The following is a 17,061-nucleotide window of genomic DNA, read 5'->3' on the forward strand; positions in this document are numbered from 1 at the left end:
ATAATTAAACAGGGTCCACCTTCTTGCAAGAACACAACTTTTATTTTTCAGTATTCCCCAAAAACGTTTCAGCATAGTTGTGGCATCTTCAGAAGGATTTTTTCTTTTATTGTTTCTGGAATACATACACACAAATATTATGTAGTTTAGTAATATGTTGACATTAGATTTTGTTGTTGTTTGGATTCCGTATGTACTTCACATTTTTTAAATTAGCTGACCTGTGACTTCTAACATAAATCGGCTAGAGTCTATGGTAATACAAAATATCTGCAACATAGGGGTGTTAGGGCACCGTCTCCTGATATCCTTTAAACTACATATACCGGTAACACAGTTGTATATAACCCTTTTCTTTTGACGCCTATCACTGCTGCAGTTTACTTGCACTGAGCTGCGCCTGGTTTCTACTTGCTTACAAAACGGTAAGAAAGCAATTTTCTTTTTCTGCTCGCCATCGGTGGTCTTGTGAGTCTTGCAAGAAATCATTTACATTGATGGACGTTATAGCCGTTGTTCCTGAAGACTTGTGTACGTGGCTCAGGTCGTGGGGCAGGTTATCAGCGTTTGATATCATTCATGCACGATGCACCAACGTTTGTAAAACAGTGCGCTTCTGTGCCGGATGGTGATGGCTGATAGCGTGCAAGTACAGGCTCTGAGGCTCTGAGCACTATGAGACTTAACATCTGAGGTCATCAGTCCCCTAGAACTGGGAACTACTTAAACCTAACCAACCTAAGGACAGCACACACATCCATGCCGGAGGCAGGATTCGAGCCTGCGACCGTAGCGGTCGCGCGGTTCCGGACTGAAGTGCCTAGAACCGCTCGGCCACACTGGCCGGCTGCAAGTACAGATCGGTCAGGGTGGGTTTTCTATAGTCGCTGCGGCCAAGAGACTCATTTCGTTTGCGACGGACGAGAACGACGACGAAGGGCAATGGATTGTCTTTTTCTACCTCCACGGTAAACTGGATGATACTGTTAATGCCGTTGACGTCTTCCAAGAACTCAAGTTTCTCAGGTCTGGGGCCAAATGACGAACGTGTCTTTCGGGTGTTTAGGCAAATCTCCATCACTGAAAACATACTATACCAGCAGTTAATTACTGCACAGATAGAGATTACAGGATTCACTGACAGACACGCACACGACATCCCTTCCTTATGAGGAGCGTCAAGCCACAAAGGTAAAATAAGAACGAATTTGTCAAATCAAGAAGAACTGTAGGCCGTGTATGACAGGATAAACGCTTAGAAAGAGAGAGAGAGAGAGAGAGAGAGAGAGAGACTGTTATCATCATTAAAATCGTAGTCATCTTAAAACTGGGAGTCATGGCAAAGGCAAATGTGTGTGTGTGTGTGTGTGTGTGTGTGTGTGTGTGTGTGTGTGTGTGTGTGTGTGTGCGCGCGCGCGCATGAGGAGGCGGGTGGGACGGAGACTCTACAACGAAAGTAACCCACAACCATATCTTTGCGTCCTTAGTCGACTTAAAGTGTCAGTCAATATTCATGCCTAAAATGCTTGTCTTTGTCACACAGTGTGTGGAAGTATCACCAACATTATTATTTCACACAATTCTTTTCTGAAGTGAACAGGTTCTAGTCAATCTCGCCAATATGCACCAGCCCGAGGCAGCAGAGTTCCGGGGCTACACTGCATGAGTTCTCTGCACTTTACACTCAGGTGCTTGGCAGACGGTGTAGAAAACAACTTTCATATTATCTTTCGACCGTTCCACCCTCGAAAAGCACTTGGGAAATACGATCATTTCTTCTAGTGTAGGTCACAGGGAGAAAGTTAGCGACTGAAATTTCGTGAAAAGATCTCACTAAATCAGAAAACGCGACAGAGATTTAGGAACCAGGTCTTAAATTGTAAGACATTTCCAGGGGCAGATGTTGACTCTGACCACAATTTATTGGTTGTGACCTGTAGATTAAAACTGAAGAAACTACAAAAAGGTGCTAATTTAAGGAGATGGGACCTGGATAAACTGACTAAACCAGTGGTTGTAGAGAGTTTCAGAGAGAGCATAAGGGAACAATTGACAGGAATGGGGGAAAGAAATGCAGGAGAAGAAGAATGGGTAGCTTTGAGGGATGAAGTAGTGAAGGCAGCATACGATAAAGTAGGTAAAAAGAGGAGGGCTAATAGAAATCTTTGGGTAACAGAAGAAATATTGAATTTAATTGATGAAATGAGAAAATATAAAAATGCAGTAAATGAAGCAGGCAAAAAGGAATACAAACGTCTCAAAAATGAGATCAACAGTAAGTGAAAAATGGCTAAGCAGGGATGGCTAGAGGACAAATGTAAGGATGTAGAGGCTTATCTCACAAGGGGTAAAATAGATACTGCTTACAGGAAAATTAAAGAGACCTTTGGAGGGAAGAGAACCACTTGTATGTATATCAAGAGCTCAGATGGAAACCCAGTTCTAAGCAAAGAAGGGAAGGCAGAAAGGTGGAAGGAGTATATAGAGGGTCTATACAAGGGCGATGTACTTGACGACAATATTATGGAAATGGAAGAGGATGTAGATGAAGACGAAATGGGAGATAAGATACTGCGTGAAGAGTTTGACAGAGCACTGAAAGATCTGAGTCGAAACAAAGCCCCGGGAGTAGACAACATTCCTTTAGAATTACTGACAGCCTTGGGAGAGCCAGTCATGACAAAACTCTACCATCTGGTGAGCAAGATGTATGAAACAGGCGAAATACCCTCAGACTTCAAGAAGAATATAATAATTCCAATCCCAAAGAAAGCAGGTGTTGACAGATGTGAAAATTACCGAACTATCAGTTTAATAAGCCACAGCTGCAAAATACTAACACGAATTCTTTACAGACGAATGGTAAAACTGATAGAAGCGGACCTCGGGGAAGATAAGTTTGGCTTCCGTAGAAATGTTGGAACACGTGAGGCAATACTAACCTTACGACTTATCTTAGAAGAAAGATTAAGAAAAGGCAAACCTATGTTTCTAGCATTTGTAGACTTAGAGAAAGCTTTTGACAATGTTGATTGGAATACCCTCTTTCAAATTCTGAAGGTGGCAGGGGTAAAATACAGGGAGCTAAAGGCTATTTACAATTTGTACAGAAACCAGATGGCAGTAATAAGAGTCGAGGGACATGAAAGGGAAGCAGTGGTGGGGAAGGGAGTGAGACAGGGTCGTAGCCTCCCCCCGATGTTATTCAATCTGTATATTGAGCAAGCAGTTGAGGAAACAAAAGAAAAATTTGGAGTAGGTATTAAAATTCATGGATAAAAAATAAAAACTTTGAGGTTCGCCGATGACATTGTAATTGTGCCAGAGACAGCAAAGGACTTGGAAGAGCAGTTGAACGGAATGGACAGTGTCTTGAAAGGAGGATATAAGATGAACATCAACAAAAGAAAAACGAGGATAATGGAATGTAGTCGAATTAAGTTGGGTGATGCTGAGGGAATTAGATTAGGAAATGAGACACTTAAAGTAGCAAAGGAGTTTTGCTATTTGGGGAGTAAATTAACTGATGATGGTCGAAGTAGAGAGGATATAAAATGTAGACTGGCAATGGCAAGGAAAGCGTTTCTGAAGAAGAGAAATTTTTTAACATCGAGTATAGATTTAAGTGTCAGGAAGTCGTTTCTGAAAGTATTTGTATAGAGTGTAGCCATGTAGGGAAGTGAAACATGGACGATAAATAGTTTGGACAAGAAGAGAATAGAAGCTTTCGAAATGTGGTGCTACAGAAGAATGCTTAAGATTAGATGGGTAGATCACATACCTAATGAAGAGGTATTGAATAGAATTGGGGAGAAGAGGAGTTTGTAGCACAACTTGACCAGAAGAAGGGACCGGTTGGTAGGACATGTTCTGAGGCATCAAGGGATCATAAATTTAGCATTGGAGGGCAGCGTGGAGGGTAAAAATCGTAGAGGGAGACCAAGAGATGAATACACTAAGCAGATTCAGAAAGATGTAGGTTGTAGTAAGTACTGGGAGATGAAGAAGCTTGCACAGGATAGAGTAGCATGGAAAGCTGCATCAAACCAGTCTCAGGACTGAAGACCACAACAACAACATCTTCCCTATTTCACGATAATCAAAATGGGATTTAGTTTTTTTTATAATTTTTGCTATATCCTACGTCAATCCATCTGTTACGTTCCCACAATGCGCAGCAGTACTCCAGAACAGAACGGACAAGCGTAGTGTAGGCAGTATCTTCAGTACATCTTCTAAGATGTCTGCCAATTAAACGCAGTCTTTGGCTCACCTTCCGCTCAGTATTTTGTGTGTAATAGTTTGAATTTAAGTTGTTCGTAATTATAATTCCTAGGCTTACAATTCAATCTACAACCACTAAATTCTTGCGAATTATAGTGTAGCCGAGATTTAAGGGATGTTTTTCTTTGTTCTCATGGGAAGGACCTCACACTTTTTATTATTAAGGGTCCGTTTCCACTTTTCACACCACTGAGATGTCTTGTTTACATCACTTTGCAAGTGGTTTTGATCATCTGATTACCTTGCTAGTCGAAACGGCAGTATGATGTGCAATGTAAGGGGTCTCCTCAAATTGTCCCTTAAATCGTTTGTACAGAGTGTACCAGGAGGAATTGCCAGAGTCAGGGATATGAGAGGAACGACAAATTCAAAGCAAAAAAGTCTAGTAAACATGGGGTCTAAAATGCATATCTTAAGAGCTACAATCACTTGTGCGGTAGAAATGATGTGTTTCCCAGTGGACGACTGCTGATAGAATCTTGAGGTGTGTACTTTAGAGTCCATATTTACTAGACTTTTTTTTCTTGTTTTGATCCATACCACAACCTTTAAAAAATGGAAATCAAAGAGCTTTCAAAGGAAGAGATTCGTTTCACAGTATCGAAGATGAAGATGCGCTCGCAGCTTTTAATGTGTGCACATTGGAGCCCGCATTTACCAGAGTTTTTGCTTCACATGGTCCTCCCTGTCGTATTGCTGAGTACTGACCATTACTCTCGGCACACCTTGTATTTGTGTATCAGGAGGAGCAGAAGGCCTATAACGCTTCCTTGCGGAACCCTGGATATCATTTGGGTTTCACCAGACTACTTCCCGTGCTGTGACCCTTCTGACAGGATGTATCGAATCTAGTCGCACAAGTAAATCGATACTCTGGGCACACAATTTGCTTAGAACCTCTTTTTGAGAAACTGCGTCAAAAGCGTTGTGGACATCGAGGAATACAGAATAAGTTTGACATCCCCAGTCGATAGCACTCGCTACATCACGTGAATACAGAGCCAGTTGCGTTTCACACGAACTGTATTTTCTGAAACCACGTTTGTTAACGTGTCACTAGACGGTATTCTTCGAAGTAATTCATAGTGATGGGATAAGTATATGTCCCAAACCCCTGCTACAAAGCCATGTTAGTGACACGGGCCTGACCTGTTTGTTGTCTTCTTTTCTGTTGCAGGCTGAAAGGGAGCGCGCCGAGCACTGACCGCCAGCCCGGCCTAGAATGGTAGAGACTGACCCGCCAAAGGACCACTCCAGTAAGTACAGAGGCAGGCAGGCAGCGCGCGCAGCCAAAGGACAAGAGAGCACGGTGCATCATCAAGGGACTTACTGCACTCGCAGCAGTCACAGTACCCAGTTAGTTACGACGTTTGGAGACGACACCAACATCCAAAGTTGTATCGATACTAGCAGAACAAACGTATCGATAACAAAGACAGTTTTGCCAGGTGGCGATTGTTTCTTTTTTAGGCTTTTCCTTACGCAAAAACATTTATTTATAATACTCCGCAAAATATAGCAATAATGCCATGTTTATATAAACCAGGTTGATTGAAAAGTCAAATTAAAATGAGTAACGATGGATAAATATTCCTATCACACACTAAATACATTCCTGGAAATGGAAAAAAGAACACATTGACACCGGTGTGTCAGACCCACCATACTTGCTCCGGACACTGCGAGAGGGCTGTACAAGCAATGATCACACGCACGGCACAGCGGACACACCAGGAACCGCGGTGTTGGCCGTCGAATGGCGCTAGCTGCGCAGCATTTGTGCACCGCCGCCGTCAGTGTCAGCCAGTTTGCCGTGGCATACGGAGCTCCATCGCAGTCTTTAACACTGGTAGCATGCCGCGACAGCGTCGACGTGAACCGTATGTGCAGTTGACGGACTTTGAGCGAGGGCGTATAGTGGGCATGCGGGAGGCCGGGTGGACGTACCGCCGAATTGCTCAACACGTGGGGCGTGAGGTCTCCACAGTACATCGATGTTGTCGCCAGTGGTCGGCGGAAGGTGCACGTGCCCGTCGCCCTGGGACCGGACCGCAGCGACGCACGGATGCACGCCAAGACCGTAGGATCCTACTCAGTGCCGTAGGGGACCGCACCGCCACTTCCCAGCAAATTAGGGACACTGTAGCTCCTGGGGTATCGGCGAGGACCATTCGCAACCGTCTCCATGAAGCTGGGCTACGGTCCCGCACACCGTTAGGCCGTCTTCCGCTCACGTCCCAACATCGTGCAGCCCGCCTCCAGTGGTGTCGCGACAGGCGTGAATGGAGGGACGAATGGAGACGTGTCGTCTTCAGCGATGAGAGTCGCTTCTGCCTTGGTGCCAATGATGGTCGTATGCGTGTTTGGCGCCGTGCAGGTGAGCGCCACAATCAGGACTGCATACGACCGAGGCTCACAGGGCCAACACCCGGCATCATGGTGTGGGGAGCGATCTCCTACACTGGCCGTACACCTCTGGTGATCGTCGAGGGGACACTGAATAGTGCACGGTACATCCAAACCGTCATCGAACCCATCGTTCTACCATTCCTAGACCGGCAAGGGAACTTGCTGTTCCAACAGGACAATGGACGTCCGCATGTATCCCATGCCACCCAACGTGCTCTAGAAGGTGTAAGTCAACTACCCTGGCCAGCAAGATCTACGGATCTGTCCCCCACTGAGCATGTTTGGGACTGGATGAAGAGTCGTCTCACGCGGTCAGCACGTCCAGCACGAACGCAGGTCCAACTGAGGCGCCAGGTGGAAATGGCATGGCAAGCCGTTCCACAGGACTACATCCAGCATCTCCACAATCGTCTCCATGGGAGAATAGCAGCCTGCATTGCTGCGAAAGGTGGATATACACTGTACTAGTGCCGACATTGTGCATGCTCTGTTGCCTGTGTCTATGTGCCTGTGGTTCTGTCAGTGTGATCATGTGATGTATCTGACCCCAGGAATGTGTCAATAAAGTTTCCCCTTCCTGGGACAATGAATTCACGGTGTTCTTATTTCAATTTCCAGGAGTGCACATATAAACGTTATGCTAGTCATCCCTGCCATTATTGCAATGCATCACTACATGATTTTTCTTAAAGGGACATTGTACGTGAAATTCGTTGAAATTTGACGTTTTCTGTTTTCTACTCTATAATGTACTTTGGACTTTCCTGAACATTTTGGTGTATAATACCGGGTGATCAAAAAGTCAGTATAAATTTGAAAACTGAATGAATGACGGAATAATGTAGATAGAGAGGTACAAATTGACACACATGCTAGGAATGACATGAGGTTTTATTAGAACCAAAAAAATACAAAAGTTCAAAAAATGTCCGACAGATGGCGCTTAATCTGATCAGAATAGCAATAATTAGCAAAACAAAGTAAGACAAAGCAAAGATGATGTTCTTTGCAGGAAATGCTCAATATGTTCACCATCATTCCTCAACAATAGCTTTAGTCGAGGAATAATGTTGTGAACAGCACTGTAAAGCATGTCCGGAGTTACGGTGAGGCATTGGCGTCGGATGTTGTCTTTCAGCATCCCTAGAGATGTCGGTGGATCACGATATACTTGCGACTTCAGGTAACCCCAAAGCCAATAATCGCACGTACTGAGGTCTGGGGACCTGGGAGGCCAAGCATGACGAAAGTGCGGCTGAGCACACGATCATCACCAAACGACGTGCCCAAGAGATCTTTCACGCGTCTAGCAATACTTTTTTTTGTTCTAATAAAACTCCATGTCATTCGAAGCATGTAAAACCGCATGTTATTCCAAGCATGTGTGACAATTTTTACCTCTCTATCTACATTATTCCGTGGTTTATTAAGTTTTCAAATTTATGCTGACTTTTTGATCACCCAGTACGTAAAATCAGACAATTGTGAAACCTTCAAATAATATTTTGAATGTTGACATGTGACTGTCAAATTTCGCGGCTACGCATATACTGCCACAATTGAGCAGTCGTATCTTGGAAACTACACAGTCTAGAAGGTTATGAATTGCTTTATTTTGTGTCTACTGCTACGTCTCAGAAGTTGGCATTACGAATAAACAAATCAGTCCTTTGTTTCTGTTACTAGTTTTCGTTGAAAGTAGTGTCATTATAAGCTAATATCTATTGCTTTTTTATACGTAACTAAAATGACTAAGCGCAAAAGTAACTTCAAGAAACGCAAATCTGCGGGTAACAGATATGTGAGACCTGCATTTTCTTCTGAAATACTTGAAAACACCTAAGCTAGCAGTGAAGGAAACCACGAAAATGTTCATGAAGTGACCACGCCTCCTAGTGCATGGAAAAGGAAAGTAACTAGAGAAACAGGTGACAGTTGTAAAAGTAATGATGTTATAGACAACGTCATTCTTGATCTGCAAATACTTGCACAATTTCTTTCTGAAACTGTCTCTTGCTGTCTTTATGGTGGTGAAATTAAACTTTATGAGGGTATTGGAGCTGTAATAGGTTTTGTGTCTAAATTAATCATCAAATGTCAGAAGTGCAAAAACGAAAAAGCAATTCATTCTTCATCAAAGTGTTCAGGTAATGAATTGTATGAAAGTAATGTGAGGCTGTTCTATGGCTTTAGATGCATTGGTAAAGGTGCAAGGACTGGTAATGTTCTCTGCACTGTGTTGAATTTGCCAAAAACCACCTTCTGGGCATACGAAATATGTAACAGCAATTGGGGACTCTGTAAATACTGTGGCTGAAGGTTCAATGGTTGCTGCTACATCAGAAGCTGTTGAACAAAATGAAGGTGACACAGGCATCAGCATTTCTGTGGATGGATTCTGATAAAAGCGTGCGTTTAGTTCCAAAAATGGTTCTACATCTGCAATAAGTACTGACACTGGAAAAATTTTGGATTTTGAAGTTCCTATACAAAAAGTTGAGCGTGTAGGGCGTGTGAGGAAAACGATGGGAACACCTCTGTGTAACCTAAAAACCAAGCTGGGTAACACAAAACTGTCTGATGGAAAGACAATAAAATGTGCTGGAAGACTAATGGATAAAGTAATTGATGAATTACGGAAATATTATGGGAACGCCATTAGAGATAACTGAGACAATGGAAAGCAGCTGTGAGGAGCACTTTCTTTCATCGAATATCAAATGATGAAAAGCCATGTCATGCTTTGTGTCCACCTCCACCAAACACTTGGTGTAAACATAGGCAAGCTGAATTTTCTGGAAACATTTTTGGAAACTTGTGGTAAGGTCTCATGGGACCAAACCGATGAGGTCATCAGTCCATAAGTTTACACACTATTTTATCTAACTTAAACTAACTTACGCTAAGGATAACATACACACCCATACCTGAGGAAGGACTCGAACCTCCGACGGGGGGAGCCGCACGGACCGTGACAAGATGCCTCAGACCGTGCGGCGAATTTTCTGTCACCCTGCATGAATTTACACATAAACATTTAAACATTCTCTTCCATTGGTAGTAATGGAGGCAATCAAATCTATTTACAGAGATTTGGCAAATCCTGAGCTACTAAAGAAGTGTTTACATGGGAAGACCCAGAATGTCAAAGAGTCCTTCAATAATGTTATGTGGAGATGTGTGCTTAAAAATGCATTTGTTGGCCTCATGACTCTAAAGTTAGCGGTGTCTGATTAATGCTGTAATAACATTTAATGGTGGGAACTGTGAAAGACTTAAGATTCTGGAGAAACTAGGGTAAGATTTGGACAGAACACAGCTAATGGACTGTGGGAACTGGATGAGCTTCTTTTACGTGAATCAGAGTTGACTGCTCAGCAAATGACAAAAGAAGCAAGAAAGAAATGGAGGAGGGGGCAAGCACTGGGCTGATGTGACACTGAAGAAGACACAGACTATGGGTCAGGGCAATTCCAGTGCATAAAAGACGCAGAAATGTAAGTCTGTATAAGAATTTTCATTAAAAAAGTTTTAAACCTCAGTATCTCTGAACTACACTTTTTGCAATAAATGTCCTGTTTTCTAAAAAAAGTATTAATGGTGGAGACATGAAATTTTCACAGCATGCCAAGTGTGAGGTTCAACACATATTGAACTAGAACAATTAAAATATCCTGAGTTGTTTTACTTTTGTGTTCATTTATTTACAAAATTCCGTCAGAAAATGAAGTGTGAAAAAAAGATAACATGCCCTACAATACAATTTTAGTAATAATTCTAGTTCAGTACATTCAATAATTATGGAAAAATGTTAAGTTGGTGTCTTAAAAAGTTTCCAAGATAATGGGTCACAAAATTCGATAATTTAACATTGGCTGCATAGGACATACATTGTCCCCTTAACACAAAGATATTCATTCCGAATAAACTTTTTTTAAGATAAAAATACTCATTTTCAATACAAGACATAACATGGGAATTATGCAATGTTTGCATGAACCATCTCGATTCAAAAAATGGCTCTGAACACTATGGGGCTTAACTGCTCAGGTCATCAGTCCCCTAGAATTTAGAACTACTTAAACCTAACTAACCTACGGGCGTCACACACATCCATGCCCGGTTCCATGCGCGGTTCCGGACTGAGCGCCTAGAACCGCTCGGACACCACGGCAGGCGAACCATCTCGATTACGAAATAAATATATGAACCAGTTTTTCAAGGTACTTACTTAAAATTACCGGTGTATGTTGCTGAAATCAGACATAGACTTGCATTACTGCACTTCTATTTCTTACATGCACTGTACTAGTAGTACGAGGTTAACTTTTCCCATCATTATTGCGAAAGGCGAGAATGGAAACCACTTTCGGGCCAGTTCTTAGCCAGAAGCGAGACGTTCTATTTCAAAGGGTAAAATAGTACCTGGCGAGTAACATGCAAGGGTTCCGGTTTTTCTGGCTGAGAAAATACGCGAGGACACGCACGGATTACAAATTATACAGCATTCTTCTTCAAGCGCGTGCAAATGCCGACAGAGTTGATCCGTCTGTAGGAAAACTTATGGGACTGAGGAGTGTGAATTTGTAAGATACTCACGAGATTTAGCACCCCCCCCCCCCCCCCCCCCTGAATACCACGTGTCCACACGTGTGCGGCTGGCAAGGCTTTCGAATCCGGTGAGCAGGTAATTTTAGCCGTAGTTGTTTCTGCAGCCCTTCCAGAATGGAACTTCATGAGCGTGATAAAGTCACTGGGGAAAAAGAGGGTGAAATGCATTGACGTAAGAGGAAATTCTGTCAACGAATAAATGCGAAGGTTCTTTTTATTATTATTTTTACATAAGATGGGGAACGCGCGTGCCGGCGCTACAGTCTGGAACCGCGCGACCGCTATGACCGCAGGTTCGAATCCTGCCTCGGGCATGGATGTGTGTGATGTCCTTAGGTTAGTTTGCTGATGTTCAAAAAAATGTTCAAATGTGTGTGAAATCTTATGGGATTTAACTGCTAAGGTCATCAGTCCATAAGCTTACACACTACTTAACCTAAATTATCCTAAGGACCAACACACACACCCATGCCCGAGGGAGGACTCGAACCTCCGCCGGGACCAGCCACACAGTCCATGACTGCAGCGCCTGAGACCGCTCGGCTAATCCCACGCGGCTCTTTTGCTGATGACGCCGTGAGTTGGGAACTCGTGCTCGCAGCTCGAAAAAAAAAGTTCAAATGCTGTGACGGTGTCAGTCCGAACTCCATATTGACCCTTCAAAGCGACACCTATTTCTGCACGGTGAATCATTCGCCACAGGCCTTTTCTGTTGAAGTCTGCAATCTGGTTGTTCGGGGAATGTCTCACCTTCATTCTGGAAATGCCGGCCACGCAATAATTTCTGCATCTGAGGAACGAAGGAGAACTCACTGGCCACCATGTAACGAGCATTCGATAGGACAAAGAAGCTGCACGTGTGATAGCGACCACTGCAGTGTGAGCTGTCGGGAGACGACCAAGCCTCTTTGGAGAGCTTCCAGCGACACCTCGCCTTGACAGCCTCCCATTACACTGTCAGGAAATTTCGGGAGTGTGCGCCTGTGACGCTTGGTCCCTCGAGAATATAGTGCATCGGCACAACACTGCGACAACCCCAGAAAGCACCCAGCATCACCTCGTTGACGATGACTGGGCCTTCGACTTCTTCAGCTGTGGTGAGTCTACAAGTTCCCACTTCTCGCTTTTCTCCTTTGTCTATAGGTAACAGCGTAGGTCCCAGCACTCATCCGTGGTGATTAGGCGGCTAGATAGGTCATCCGGATTGGTCTATCACAGCTCCAACATTTCCTCTCGTCCCTCGATTCGGCGGGATTTTTCAATGGCAACGGACTTTCTTGGAACCTAACGACCTTTGTCTTGTCCGAAATGTTGCCTAAGATGTGGAAAACCGCTCCAAGTCTTATTTACAGTTCTTGTACTGTCATTCCGATAGTTTCGACCTCTAGCCCCCCCCCCCCCTTTTCTCTTGCTGTTCTCGCCCTGCCACTTGGTTACTCGTCATTCAGACTCGTGTGACCGCAAAGGGCAGCGCCTGCTCCACCTGCCCGCTGTGCTACAGGATGATGCACTGTTGCCCTACACTTCCACCAACTCATCATCGATTGTTTCATCGTTGTTCCCCTACAAATGAAACTAACGAATTACCACACGGGACTACACTTTATCAGTGGACTGTGCTACCTTGTTTGGGCTTCCGTAACGGCGTGAGACAGTACCGTGACACGGGGATTTCAGTGTGTACCACAACTGCAGACACGTACCTACAAACAGACAAAATATCAATCGAGTAACTTTCTAGGTGATAAGAAAAACTTTGAGTGCCCCTCGTATACGCACCAGCAAAGCTGATGCAATGAGATCATATTCATTTAAATTTTTTTGTATAGCGTAAACTGAAAGACTATTGACACAAATTACGAAGTACAGCTCCACACGTTAACCAAGGTTCGCGCTGACTACAAACGAGGCGCCACCAGCCAGCTTCTGTCACTTCACCTGCTCCCAGCATTCCCCACGACAAGTACCAAGTTACTGCGCGTATTCTGGGTGGCCCATTGATCGTGACCGGGCCACATATCTCTCGAAATAAGCGTCAAACGAAAAAACTAAAAAGAACGAAACTTGTCTAGCCTGAAGGGGCAAACCAGATGGCGCTATGGTTGGCCCGATAGATGGCGCTGTTATAGGTCAAAACTAGGAACCCCCATTTTTTATTACATATTCGTGTAGTGCATAAAGAAATATGAATGTTTTAGTTGGATCACTTTTTTCAATTTGTGATAGATGGCGCTGTAATAGCCACAGACATATGGCTCCCAATTTTAGACGAACAGTTGGTAACAGATAGGTTTTCTAAATTAAAAAATATAGAACGTAGGTACGTTTGAACATTTTATTTCGGTTGTTCCAATGTGATACATGTACCTTTGTGAACTTATCATTTCTGAGAACGCATGCTGTTACAGCGTGATACTAATGCGATAAATGCTTAAAATGATGTCCGTCAACCTCAATGCATTTGGCAATACGTGTAACGACATTCCTCTCAACAGCGAGTAGTTCGCCTTCAGTAATGTTCGCACATGCATTGACAATGCGCTGATGTATGTTTTCAGGCTTTGTCGGTCGATCACGAAAGCAAATATCCTTCAACTTTCCCCACAGAAAGAAATCCGGGGACGTCAGATCCGGTGAACGTGCGGGCCATGGTACGGTGCTTCCACGACCAATCCACCAGTCATGAAATATGCTATTCAATACCGCTTCAACCGCACACGAGCTATGTGCCGGACATCCATCATGTTGGAACTACATCGCCATTCTGTCTTGCAGTGAAACATCTTGTAGTAACATCGGTAGAACATTACGTAGGAAATCAACATACATTGCACCATTTAGATTGCCATCGATAAAATGGGGGCCAATTATCCTTCCTCCCATAATGCTGCACCATAAATTAACCCGCCAACGTCGCTGATGTTCCACTTGTCACAGCCATCATGGATTTTCCGTTGCCCAATAGTGCATATTATGCCGGTTTACGTTATCGCTGTTGCTGAATGACACTTCGTCGCCAAACAGAACGCGTGCAAAAAATCTGTCATCGTCCCGTAATTTCTCTTGTGCCCAGTAGCAGAACTGTACACGACGTTCCAAGTCGTCGCTGTGCAATTCCTGGTGTATAGAAATATGGTACGGGTGCAATCGATATTGATGCAGCATTCTCAACACCGACGTTTTTGAGATTCCCGATTCTCGCGCAATTTGTCTGCTACTGATGTGCACATTAGCAGCGATAGCAGCTAAAACACCTACTTGGGCATCATCATTTGTTGCAGGTCGTGGTTGACGTTTCGCATGTGGCTGAACACTTCCTGTTCCCTTAAATAACATAACTATCCGGCGAACGGTCCGGACACTTGGATGATGTCGTCCAGGATACCGAGCAGCATACATAGCACACGCCCGTTGGGCATTTTGACCACAATAGCCTTACATCAACACGATATCGACCTTTTCCGCAATTGGTAAATGGTCCATTTTAAAACTGGTAATGTATCACGAAGCAAATACCGTCCGCACTGGCAGAATGTTACGTGATACCACGTACTTACACGTTTGTGACTATTACAGCGCCATCTATGACAAAGCAAAAAAGTGGTCCAACTAAAACATTCATATTTCTTTACGTACTACACGAATATGTAATAAAAAATGGGGATTCCTATGTAAAAAAAAAAACGCAGTTGATATCCATTTGACCTATAGCAGCGCCATCAAGCGGGCCAACCGTAGCACCTCTGCTGTATATTCGTGTCCCTACGTCGCTGCAGGCAACTGCCGCGATGGTTCCCTTGAAAGGGCACGGCAGATTTCCTTCCTCGCCAAAACCTATTCCGAGCTTGTGCTCCGTCTGTAATGACCACGCCGTCGTCGGAAGTTTAAACTCGAACATAACCTTCCTTCCTTTCCTACTGTACAGCTACTCACCGTAACTGGTTCTGATTTGGACCATTCATCCTCATATGGCTGTAACAGGCGCTCTAAGTGGAGCTTCTTTCTGTAGTCTTTTGTAGTGTAATGCTCTTGGGTGAACTAGTGTTTGCTGGCCGGGGTGGCCGGGATGGCCGAGCGGTTCTAGGCTCTACAGTCTGGAACCGCGCGGTCGCAGGTTCGAATCCTGCCTCGGACATGGATGTGTGTGCTGTCCTTAGGTTAGTTAGGTGTAAGTAGTTCTGAGTTCTATGGGACTGATGACCTCAGAAGTTAAGTCCCATAGTGCTCAGAGTCATTTGAACTAGTGTTTTTGTGTTTTAAATTGAAAAAGTGGTTGTTAATTTTCCGATATAGCTCTTGTAGTTGTGCTGCTGGCACGTTTTCACGGCACGTCTGTTTTTGGCACGATACTGCGACTACAGTTTGATAATGGAACTTCTCTGAGTCAGTTTGCTGTTCTCCATCCCCCAAACCGGGAAGCCTCACGCTGTGATTTGAGAAAAAGTCATGACGACTATCTGGACGGACTCGTTCGAAACCTTGCACTGAACACCACTGACCGTCTTTGAAGAAAAAAAAGAAAAGAAACGCTACCTCGACATACACTTGATGGAACTACAGGAAACAGTCTGTCTTGGCATGGTTATTGCGCAACTGTTTTCCAGCCTTAAACTTACTTTCTGACAACCTTCCTCAGAGCGATGAATGAAGTGGCAGTGACGGCCATATTACCACCAAGATAGTTTCTGACTACAAGCACCTTTTTGCAATTTGCTAGAAGGCAGAAACACCCTCATGGAAAGTGATCTGGGGAATGTTTTGAGGATTTTAAGGAAAAAAAAAGCATTCGTAACCTAATTTGAAGGTATTAACCACTAACTGACCATTTTTGGTAAGTACGCAGTTGGGAGCAACAGTCTCGTTTCTCTTCTTCCGAGACAGTATGATCTGTAAGCAGGGGACTTGCATAGCTGATGACATAAATGTGAGCAGAAAAGTTAAATATTTGACTTTACAGAAAGTTGGTGACAGCCATAGCTTCCGCTTAGTGCAATTAATAGCAGCTCACCTTAAATGTGGATAAACTTGTCGTACGTAAATCATGTGCCAGACTCCGGTTCATTGGTAGGGTACTGGGAAAATGCAACAAGTCTAGGAGATCACTTAGAGAACACTAGTGAGATCCGACCCATAATATTGCTCACGTGTGTGGAACTCACACCAAATGCGACTAACAGGTGATATTGAACGTCTATAAAGGAGAGCAGCACGAATGGTCACAGATTTGTGTGACCCAGGAAGAGAGCTGCTGAGACGCCTGGACTGTGAAACACTCGGAGACAGATGCCAACTGCCCGCGGGTAGCTGGGGTGGTGTGTAGGGCACTGAGGGGTTTTTTTGGTTAGAGGGTCTCGGGGAAGTGCAGGAAAGCTCTTCAGCTTCAAATGGTGCAGGGCGAATACAGGCAGAGCATAGACATAGCAACAGCCTGTACTGTACTTGTAAGAGGGTGAATCAAATTAAAACCTTAAATTTGTAATAACAAATCGAAATTTCGCGCTGTTACCCTGTAAGTTGGTAAGCGTGTTACAAACAGCGTGCAGAATGGCCTGTAGATGGCAGCATAGTGCGGATGCACACATACCGTCGCAGATCAGTATAAAGATGGCCGCCCCACTTGTGACTTGCACCAGGAAAGAACAGCGTTCTGTTATTCGGTTTTTGCGTAGTGAAGGTGTGAACCCTATTGAAATTTTCGACGAATGAAAGTTCAATACAGTGATGCATGTTTGTCACAGCAGAAAGTCTACGAATGGA

At 44.0% G+C, this 17,061-nt stretch overlaps 1 protein-coding gene across 2 annotated transcripts in view; it reads left to right on the top strand.

The window, feature by feature from the left end:
• LOC126281351 (synaptic vesicle glycoprotein 2B) overlaps positions 1–17,061 on the top strand; it is a 493,622-nt gene that overhangs the window by 386,420 nt on the left and 90,141 nt on the right. For both annotated transcript variants that reach the window (XM_049980258.1, XM_049980257.1), the window contains exon 2: positions 5,462–5,540. In XM_049980258.1, the coding sequence (XP_049836215.1) occupies positions 5,507–5,540 (34 nt within the window). In that variant the 5' untranslated portion in view covers positions 5,462–5,506. The remainder of the gene's footprint in view (positions 1–5,461; positions 5,541–17,061) is intronic.

The sequence above is a fragment of the Schistocerca gregaria genome, chromosome 7 (assembly GCF_023897955.1).
Source record: "Schistocerca gregaria isolate iqSchGreg1 chromosome 7, iqSchGreg1.2, whole genome shotgun sequence".
Taxonomy (NCBI): domain Eukaryota; kingdom Metazoa; phylum Arthropoda; class Insecta; order Orthoptera; family Acrididae; genus Schistocerca; species Schistocerca gregaria.